At 37.4% G+C, this 11,618-nt stretch overlaps 1 protein-coding gene across 1 annotated transcript; it reads right to left on the minus strand.

The window, feature by feature from the left end:
* Positions 1 to 4,654: 4,654 nt before the first annotated feature.
* ifi30a (IFI30 lysosomal thiol reductase a) lies at positions 4,655 to 10,044 on the minus strand. Its single transcript, XM_067473942.1, has 7 exons — positions 9,797 to 10,044; positions 8,676 to 8,864; positions 8,334 to 8,408; positions 7,110 to 7,196; positions 6,596 to 6,748; positions 4,987 to 5,055; positions 4,655 to 4,863 (listed from the first exon to the last, which is right to left on the minus strand). Exons 1-7 carry the CDS (start codon positions 9,923 to 9,925, stop codon positions 4,798 to 4,800), a joined length of 768 nt encoding a protein of 255 aa, XP_067330043.1. The 5' UTR covers positions 9,926 to 10,044; the 3' UTR covers positions 4,655 to 4,797.
* Between the last annotated feature and the right edge of the window lie 1,574 nt (positions 10,045 to 11,618).

Here is an 11,618-nt window from a genome sequence, read left to right on the forward strand (position 1 = left end):
CCTACTTAACCTTGTCTTCACCACTGTAGCCATAAAAGAATGTTCTGGTTGCACAATTGCAGACACTTCCAGCATCATATCTGTCTGTGGGTAACTTCCATTACAACAATTCATTATTATTTTAAAGGCCGTTATTGCAAGATAAATATTAACTTGACAGATTTACAATATCAGTTAATGATACAACAATAAACTATCTGAGCTCAGATTGGATTAGAGTTTCTTACCTTGTGTGGTACTGTCAGGTTTAAACAATCTGTGACCTCTAATGCTACTCAAACAATTTCTCTGGCCCTGCATCAAAACTGCACTATGAGCTTATAAACAGGCGAGCACATGGCCCTCATCCCTGACAAGGAACACAATATAAGGCTTTTAAGTCCATCAACACTACAGAAGCCATGTGTATTGCAATAATTCTCTTCACCTGCTGATTTCTAAACATTTACAGAGTAAATATATCCAAACCATTACAATGTATTAAGCTATTTTCCAGTGTCTAATTCACTGAAATCACATCCAGACCTGGTTTGTTTTGGGGTCTTTCTTTCATTTAGTCTGAAATGCAGCTTTAGTTAAATGCAGCTCAACTAGACGGAGATCAGGTGACTTACTTTGCCAGTTGAAGATATAAGACCTCTTTAGCCTGAGCCTGACTGTATAATGTATTGTCTAATGAGTTTGTATGCATTTGGCTGAATCTAAGCCCACAGCTACTGTAAATGCTCTGAACATATATAGCACTTTTCAACCTACTGGGACTCAAAGCGCTTTACACTGCTTCTCATTCACACATTCGCACTAACAATCACACACAAACTCACACTCTGATGGGGGAGCTGCTATGCAGCTGGCCAGTGCTCACCGGGATGAACTAAGTTGGGGTTCAGTGTCTTGCTCAAGGACATTTTGAGCTGTGACCGGGGGAGCCAGGGATCGATCCAACAACTGTAGGATCGGTGGACGACCACATTTCTTCCTACACTACAATCGCAACCACAGTCCATTTATTCTGCATTTATCCTTTGCCAGTGCTGAAATCTTTAGAAACTGTTGGTATAGGTTGATTTTTGAACTTTTTGTTCATACAGCTTTGTTCCTGGACTATACTAGTTTCTATAATATGCACTACACCTGTAACCTAATTAAAAAACAAGTCTGTCTACATTCCTTCAACTTTTTTGTGTAAAGGAGAACAAAAGTGCAGAGTGTGTGTGTGTGTGTGTGTGTGTGTGTGCGCAGTATGTGTGCGTATGCACTCATGGCTTAGAAAGGTGAAAAGAACAGAGGTATTACTGACATTTCCAGCAACAGTTTCAATGTTGTAGAAATAATCATAATAACTTGTTTGTCCAATCTTTTATAGTGATAGTTGTTCAAGAGTGGGACAGAGGGAGGATCCCTGCCTTAAGCTGGACACTTCATTTGACCACATGCTCGTGGCGCAAACCTTTTCTTTTTTACCTAAATGAAGGAGTTAGGAAGAGGGGGTTGAAAGTTTATCTTAAATGTGTATTGACTTACAAGACCACAACTTGTCCAAGTCACAGGAGTTAGTTATTGATTGACCACACAATCATTAATCTTGCTGTTGGGGAACTAAGAAAAAACTCCCAATATGTTTTTTTAATCTATGCACTTGGAGTTGTAGGTTTCATGTTTAAGTAAAATGTTGTATAAACGCTGAATTAATTATGTAAAGAAATTGCTGTCGCTGATTACTATTAAATTACTAAAGCCCTCCTCTGGCCTGGGTCTTCAGGACAGCGTGGGCAGCTGCACGGTCCCTGAAAAGTGTCTATTCACAGCCCATCTGGTGTCGGGGTCCTGCACAAGATCATTGCAGGAAGCCTGCTCCAAAGAATCCCACTGTCTGTGGATGGCAGAAGAAACCAGGACAGAAATATAATAAACTGTGCACATAATGTGCTCAGTTTGATGAGTATGAAGCCTGTGAGCGCATAAATGTGGATAAATTTTAGATTCTCCACAAACAGTAAATTCCTGACTAACTCTTCCATACAAATGTTCAGTAAGCAAGTGTTTTCACACATTCAGCTATCCACATGTAAACATCAGTGATTCCCAATAGATTGCAACATGTTAGGACTGGAAATGTAGGCACTGTAAACACAGCTAACAGATTTCCAGGGCCAAAACTATATCGAGCTGAAGTACAACATCTTTTCAGCACAACATAGATGAAACACAGACACACTCAGAATTCCAGGCACTTCTATAATGTTAGTAAAATTGATAAGTATCTTGCTTTTCATAAAATGTTTTACTTTATACATGTAAAACAGGAAATAAAGAATAAAGCCACTAGTACATGTTTGAAAATACAGCTTCAAGAACTGAAAATTACAAGAGGTCAAGCTTGGCCTTTGATGAACTCTTTGAAGAAACATGAAATATAAAACATTTGTCAAGTTCTAGAGGTAAATTGCAGACAAGGCTGTTTTTGTGGTATTGCCCCAACTGTGGAGAGGCTCCCAAAAGCTCACTCGGGCACTATTTTTGGAAGGTTTATCTGATTTTAGGTCCTGAGATCCACACACTATCACCTTGGACACAATAGACAATTCTCATAGGGAGATAGTGTTTGGGATTTAGCTCCTAGGGCATCTCTCTTTCAACGTCAGTGTTCAGGGGAAACAGATAAGAGTCCTTGTTTTCTGCAGCATCCCGTGACCTTATCTCTCCATCTGCTTGGGTTTTCCACCTTTACATAAACAATTGTCAACACACTGTCTGGTTTTTATTGTTGGCCACTTTTGATCAAGTTGACCAAGACACAGAGTATTTGTTTATTCCTGTATCACAAATTTCACTCCTGACATTTTGTTTTTGCATTTTTTTGTTTTACTTATAAGTAAGACTAAAACTAAAAAGCTCAATACCATTAATTTCCTTTGGTAATGGTAAAAAAGCATAGAATACACATATGTAATTGCATAGACCAAAAAAATTATATCAACCCATAACAAGTAGCCTGCCATCTTGGTTTTATAGACAATTTGAAACTAGTTAACATTAATGAATAATGTGAGAGAAATTTCAAAGTCTAGGTAACACTGTTTCACCGCTTTCACCCTTCTGGTAGACCCAGTATCAAACTTGCTTAAACCGGTGCTTCCTCACTTTTTACTCCACAGCAAGACATCCTGTCTCTGGCCCCACAAAGAAGTGTGTTAGCTAGATATCAACCATAAACCAAGTGCATCTGAACATTTGCTTCCTAGCAGGAAACCCACAGGAACCAAGCACAGATGACTTCAAAGACATGGAAGACAAAAGGACAAAGTGAGAAGAGGTTGCTAATTAGACTCCTGACCACATAGTATGAAGGTTGATTTGCATTTACTCATCCCTTTTTTCTTTGTGTAAACCCAGCTGTTGAGCTAAATGTATAAAAGCCTGAACAACCTACACATCGGGGCCAAATCTGATTTTGCCCACTGGAGTGTAGTTCTGTTCTGCTCTGCATGCTTCTCCATTTTGCTGATTATCATTCACTCGTGAGTTGCCTTTTGCCTCTTAACTTGCCTTACAGTTCTTCCGCGACAAATAAGTCCTAAGCCAACGTTAGAGATTTTCTTGCCAGCATTTGAAGGTTCACTAATTACCCTTACCTCTGTGAACTTGAAAATTTTGGATGAATTATTTCTCCTCATAGTTCCAGGAAACAAGTCAACTTCAAATGAAATGTCAAAGATGAGACTACATGTCTGTGGCACCAATAATTTCTTTGGCTGTCACTCAGTATAGAATGTCTGTTTCTCCACCTCTAAAGAAACCGTCTGTTGTCATTAGTTTAGTGATAAACTTTCTAACCTTTCTTATTTTTTCAGTTTGCATCTTGACCTTCAACTGGGACCCTTTTCAACTACAATACAAATTATGCTACTGTAAAAGAAAGTTTACTTCAGAAATAGTAAAATATATGGAGCCTGCAGATGTTAGCTGGGAGTAAGACTCAGGTAGTAGAGGTGCCTGCATGACTGGTCATTATTCATGTGTATCTGACTGTGGAATCAGAAAACCTCATGCATCCAGTCGTTCTGGTTAAGCCAGACAGACCTTGGCTTTGATCAAGCTGCAGCCAACTTTTCCATGCAACATAAACACAGCTTTGTGTGGAGTTACTATTTCTAATAATATCTAAATCCACATTAAACATTCACTATGATCCTCAGGAAATGTGAACTTCATTGATCCTACTAGATGAACCAAAGCTTCAAACCCAAATACAAAGCATGAAGCATAAAGTCAGATTCATGAATTACTGATTTGTTTTGGTGAGTTTACTAATGATCTGTGGTTTGCTTGTTAACATGTACTTTGTGCATAATGTATAATTTAGTAGGCTTTAAAAATGTCTTAAGAACAATCACACTGAAACAACTAGTTAGTATTATGAAATTATAGAAATACAGGTTCTCCTCTCACATCCTATGTACATGTAACGGGTTTGTTTTTGTTAACATCTTTGACACCAGGGAGTTGAGGATGTGGTGCCATCTACAGGACTCTTTGAGAAGACTGTTTACAGAGGGCACTGCAAATGAGTGTCATCATCATGTCAAAAGGCTACAAAATGCATTCATGGTCTTATGGGTTTAGTGAATAACATTTAAATGACAACAAACACTTTAAGTAAATTCTATTTATATCCTTTCAATTACACAGAAGTGAGATCAATTGTTCCCTTTGCAAAACCAATTATAAAATGACATTTCAAAGAATGTATTTGATGACATTCCTTAGTGATCCTTATTTAGTCGTCCTCCTCATTCACTCATTGTAGCAGTAGCTTCTGAAGTGGCTCTGTGACCCTCCACAGGCCTTTGGCTTGGGGCCCTGAAAAAAAACATGATAGCTTTATAAGCAAACACATAATTATCAATGTGCGTAAATTAAAAATTCAGTAAAATCGCATCTAAACAAATACATTAAATAGGATTCAGATGTTGCTAACTGTACCTTGTACATGCTGCAGACCAGAGTGAACAGAGAATTCATGGCTTTATCCTGCAGTGCTTCTGTGTGCTCCTGCAAAATAGCAATACAAGCAAGTGTCCCTAACATGAAAACAACAACAAAAAAGTCGAATTGAAATAAAGTAAATAAGTCAGAGCTGGTGTGTCACCTACATAGGAGGAACCGTTAACATAAAGGTCTATAATTACATGCAAGCTTTAGGAAAGATAATATATGTTAATTAGTAACTTTACAAAATGTTACACAAAAAATAGCATTAATTGGCTGTCACACGCCATTTAAAAGGCCAGTTTGGCCAACTGACAGGCACATGTATTGGGGACTTTAAAGAAAAACCGTTCCAAGTAAATACTTACCAACAATACCAAGGAAATGCAACAGTGTTGTTCTTTGATAATTTAAAACTACTGCTTAAAATATTCATAATTATCTGTGTAAGGAACTTAACTTTGAGCAAGGTTTGCACAGCGACTGTTTAGCCAGTTTACAGAGCTGTGTTACCAATGCTAAGCTAAAAAGAGGACTAAAGCTTTACCTAAAAGCAATAAAACAGTATAACGTTGCCATGTGCTGCTCTACATGGAAAAACCGAAACCCTCATTTCATGAGATTGCATTGCAGCAGATGCAGTTTTGATATGGACAGTTGTTTTATGAGAGTCTTAAAAGATCCAGACTTTTAATAGTAATGTAATGATCACAATATGTAGGGCAGTTTTCAGGCATATTTTTGTTAACACTAAATCCCAATTAAAATGTATAAAACAAATGATTTTTTATTTTAGGGCAGGATGGTGGTGAGGTCAGTGCTACCAGAGGTCTCTGGTTTGAAGCTACCTGCCAGCTGTAGCCTTTATGTGTGGAGTTTGGAGTTTCCTTCTCTGCTTTCATGGGTTTACTCCGCATACTCTGGTTTCCTCTAAATTGCCCGTAGGTGTGAATGTGGGTGTGAATGGTTGTCTGTCTGTGTATGTCTCTCTGTGTGGGCGCTGAAATAGACTGAAGACCTGTCCAGGGTGTACCCTGGCCCTTGTCCAATGACAGTTGGGATAGCCTACAGCCCCCTGCGACTCTGAACAGGTTGAAGACAAGATGGATGGACGTATCAGAGACATTTTTGAGAGAGCATTCTGAACGATGTACCTGTGCATACAGTACATGAGTGGAAACTACAAACTTTTTACATGTGATATTGCCCTGTAAAATTTAATTCATGACCTGTTCAAGCTTTATTTGGCAAACTGAGTACAATTAAGTTTTAACACTTCAGTTCCCTACATGGTGACCAGCTCTTCTTCAGGATTGTTGTAGACAGGGCGTGTTTCTTTTTTTACTTTTTTCTTATGAAGTAACTTTAGCAGTCACAGCTCTGTTTCACTTACAGATTGCTGTGATTGATTGGGTACATCATTGTCAAAATAACTACAAGATTGCATTACTGTAAATGTAGCACCACTTTTTAAAAAATGCAAGAATAAGCAGTGGCAGAGTGGGGGCGTCCGGTTTCTATTTTGGTCTGCTGCTTTAGCTGTGATGTAGTTATGGTTTTGCCACAGAATGCAGAGGCGTCTCAAAATGCACTGGAGCCTTACCCCATTAATGGTCACCCAGGGCACATACTGGTGAGGAGGATTCAGGGCATCAGTTTTCAAAGCATTCAAATGCATTAGCTGGTTTCCTTGGTCCCCTTTCACACAGCTCATGATGCTGGTCCAGCTCAGCTCAGGGTCTTGGAGTTCCCCACACTAAGGCCAATAAAGAAAAATAAACACATATCAACTTCAGCGATGAAGTTATATATATATATATATATATATATATATATATATATATATATATATATATATATATATATATATATATATATATATATATATATATATATATGTGTGTGTGTGTGTGTGTGTGTGTGTGTGTGTGTGTGTGTGTGTATATATATATATATATATATATATATATATATATATATGTGTGTGTGTGTGTGTGTGTGTGTGTATGTATGTGTATATATATGTATATGTATGTATGTATATGTATGTATATATGTATGTATGTATGTATGTATCTATGTATCTATGTAATATATATACTCTCAGACTTCCTTACGATTTGAGCTGACTTGATGACATTAGCAGAGGATTCCATACATTGGATGATCTGGAAAGCACTGCTGCTAAGGTTCATTAAACAAGTCTGTGGAATAGGATTCAAAACACACAAACAATCACTTAATTATTGAATATCCATAATTACCTTTTAGATATCATGAACTGCATTTTGACTAATCAAAATTACACTGTGGATATCAGAAATGACGTCAATGTTGTTATTGTGCTGTTTTAGCATTTATTGGAGCGAAAGAATTCAAATTTCAGATGCCTGAAATTTTTGAACTGGTCAAAAATGTAATTTAAGATATCTGTATCTACATTTTAATTAGTCAGAATTTGAATTAAAGATACCTGTAATTACATTTTCACTAGTCAGAATGCATGTATAGATATCTCCAATCAGAATTCTGACTATTCAAACTGCAGTTCGAAATATCTAAAATGCAATTATTGATATTCACTCATCACATTTTATATCAAAACGGCATCTAGAAATGCCTTTGTAAGATATATCTGTAATGCGTTTGTAGATATCTTAAAAAGAATTCTAAGTAGACAGTAGATTAATGTAGATTAAGATATCTTCGATCTAGTTTTGACTAGTTAATAATGACTAGTCAAAATGTCATTCAAGATATCCGCAATTGAAATGTTGACTAGTCATAATGTAATTAAAGATAACTGGAATTCACATTACGAATAGTCAGAACTGACTTGTATATATCTTAAATTCATTTTCCCATTTAAGTCAAGGGGAAATTGTGACTAGTCAAAATGTAATTACAAATATCTTTCATTAAAATTCTGACCAGCTAAAATGTAGTTGCAGATACAGTATCTTTATTTACAGTTTGGACTAGTAATAACTATATTGCAGATCACATCCACCTTCTGTTAAAAGGAGGGGAACTAAATAGTTAAAAAATACAGTTTTTATATCATTTATTATTTTTATTTCATTTATATTTACTCCTCTAACTGGGTGTTTTTTTTACTTATTGATCAGTAGTTTGTACTTGTACTTGTTTATTGTCTTGGTTTGGTGGACGTTTTGCCCTTTCTTTTCTACTTTTCTCTGTAACAAGGCATCACAATTTTTCTGTGAGATCAATAAAGTTGTTTTAATCTTGAATCTAGATATCTAAAATGTATACCTTGTCTACCTGGTAAATGTTAATTGGGTTTGCCATAGTGTTCTCTTGGTGCATTTGGACTTTACCTCGATCATGTTGCCCAAACATTCTGGTTCTCCATGCTGGCACTGATAAATGTACTTCTGTCCATCATGTTTCTCCTGGGGTGGGGTAAGTTTTTTATAAGTTAAAAAAACATAGTTTCTCAACTAACATGATGACACAATTTATCATTTTGTCACTAGCAAATGAAAATCCACTGTAAATTGTGTTTATCTGATTATTCTGTGACAGCATGTTACATTCTCTAGTAAAGTGTAATCACTTTCTTGGCTTTATTTCATCTACCTCACCTTTCAAGACAACAGCATTACCACTCCATTAGTTACAGAGGAGCTACAATCCAAGGTGCTTGGTTCAACACTTACCGCTGCATTGCCATAAGGCACCAGATCAACGTCCATGATTTCATTGAGCAAGAGCCAGGTGGGGTAGATTATTTGAGTGAGAAACTGTCTGCAGCCAGGACACAAACTCTCATAGTAAAGCGCCACCTGCACTTTCTCTGTTGCCTCATGGGACCTGGTGAAGTTTGACTCAAGGCACTGCTTCAACACCTGCACAAGTTTAAGTACAAAATTGTGAGTGGGTCTGCAGCGTGATAACATTAGTAATATTTTCAAAGAAATAGTTTTAGGTAAAAAAGTTTATTACACATGATGGAGTCAACGATAAGAGAGAAGCAACGTCATGCAAAATAAAACTGGAAAGGGGAATTTTCAGGTTTAACTTCCTCCCACAGCGTTTTTTACCATAGTCAAAAAGTCAGACAAAAAAAGCTTCCTCAATGAGTCCAGATAGCTGCCAAAATGGAGTCTACAGCATTATTTCTGCATTAACTTGGCCAAAGCGACAGTTATTACGCAATGACATAGATAATATGCAACTAATTATGTTCTCGAACTAGTAAACGACGATGAAGTGAAGAACTGCCGGTGACTTCTTTATTTTCTGTAGCTGATCACCGTGAAACGTGTCGGTTTGTGTAATTACAATTACAACATGTTGAATGAGAGGATGGGTTGAAAAGGACCATGTGCCTCAAAGTCCTGTTAATACATTTCACCGGTGAATTAACTAGCCCTCTACCTCAGTTAACCCAAGCCTAAGCATCATGATCAACGGCTTTCGGCTTGTCCCATCAGGTCAGCAGGTCATTTTGTCCCTTCCTGATGCCCTTCTCGAAGAAACCCTCCCCAATTTCTACCGGCACTGCACGGTTGTAGATGGGGATGGGCTGTTGGGGGTCCAGTGTCTTGACCAATGACACTTCGGCACATGATAGGTAGGACCGGGGCGCGAACCCCCGACCCTTTGGTCGGTAGGTTCTCCACCAACTGAGACCCCAAACCTAAGCATCATGCAGAGTCAATAACACTGTTGCTATGGTTTCCTGTAGAATGCGGTGATTTGAGCAGCGGTTAAACTGATGATCAGTCTAGTGGCTAGTTAGCGAACTTTTCCTATTAGTACACGATATTAAACTTACCCCACACTTAACAGCTGAGTCCAAAGATGAGCACCATTTTGATGGAGGAACGGAGCAGGAAGAGAGAGCGCAGCTCCCGTACTTAGTGTTTAACCAAATGGTCAAAATCAGCAAGACAAGAGCCTTCATTTTGATCAGCAGCGCACAGCTTTGGTTTGCCACTAGTAAACAAAGTCGGCAGTAACACAACTGTGACCGAAAACTGGGTGCACCGTACAGCTTTAAATAAATCACCAGAGATTCCCCGTAGAGGCTTTCTATTTTTTTGATTGGCTCTCGATCATGTGACCGAGATAACGTCACTTGTAACTAGCAGAGATACAAGCAGTCATCCTGTCATAAGGTTTATTCGTGGTTACAGCCCTAATTCCATTATCTAGTCCAATTAGTTTGCAATTACTTTATTAGTTTTCTACTTGTCACTGAGAAGGAAATGCTGAGGTACACAAAAAACATTCCTTCAACTATGTATTACTGTTGAACACATTCTTGGTCTCTGCAGACACTAAGGAGGTTCAGCTGAGTTTGGTGAGACCCTTACCTTACCAATACTTCTCAGGTGTAAGAGGAGGTTTGCATAATGAAACTGTTCTTGGACATTTAAAGAACGAAGAAACTGAAAACATGCCGTAAAAGGAAAAATAATCCCATGATCAGCTTTTTTTTTTATGGTCCATTCTAATTGACATGACTTGGGTGCATCATGTGGTTAATTATCAAGCAATGGCACATCTCAGCTAGGGTCCCAGTCCGTAGGTCATACACAGACTGCAGCATAACAGCATAAACCCTTGAACTTTATGAATGCCTTTATCTGATGACTTTCATATGATCTGTCCCATAAGTGCAAGACATAGCAAAGCATGACAAAACATTACAGCATTACTAGTCCGCATCCTTTTGCTTTGGCTTTGTTTGCAACACATACAACTAAAGCATCATATTCAAAGTTTATCTTTAATTTACAGTTTCACATTTTGTGTGTGTATGAAGTACAGTATTTCATTTGAGCTAGTTTCACATTGATCTACCTTTGTATTATTTACCTGAGTGTGTAGAAATGTACGTTATACTGCATACGATAGTCAGTCAATCAAGAAAACATTTTCTCACTTTCTTCTAAATGGATTATCCCATAGAAATTTTCTATTTTTTTATGCCCAGATTATGAGATATCCATATCAGGCTAACATCTCCACCACCATGATGGAAGTTACTGATATTTGATTTGTGCCTCTCACAGTATTCATGCACTATAAGAGGAACCAGCCTTGCTGCTTTCCAGAGAAAAATGTTCTGGTTACACCACAAACACCACTGAAAACAACTGTCTTTAGAACCAGTTTCTTCTGCAGAAACTGTTCTTCTGAAAACACAAAGCTGTTAATGGCATGTGAAAGATACTTTTAGTTATGTTTACATTGGTTCTCACCAAAACCGTTTTTTTTTTTATGGCCTAGCAAATAAGTTAAATGCATTTCCTTCCTCAAAGTCGATTAAAAACTTTCCACTTATAATTTGCTTTCTAGCCCAACTAGTTGTCAAAACTACACCACCTACCTCACTAGGAGGTCTCCTATGATACCTCTTAGTTTCTCTATCTTGTAGTAAAATTATTTGTTGTTATTGAGTTCCACACAAAATTACTGCTTTTTGACACTTTGTTGTATGAATAATTTGTTTTTGTATAATAAATAATAAAATGCCTTCCAGTCAAGGCTTTGCATGATGGATACCATTGTTGTTGAGCCCAATGAAAATGTTAACTAGGGCAAGATTCATATATATATATATATATATATATATATAAAAATGTGACAAG

The sequence above is a fragment of the Channa argus genome, chromosome 14 (assembly GCF_033026475.1).
Source record: "Channa argus isolate prfri chromosome 14, Channa argus male v1.0, whole genome shotgun sequence".
NCBI lineage: Eukaryota > Metazoa > Chordata > Actinopteri > Anabantiformes > Channidae > Channa > Channa argus.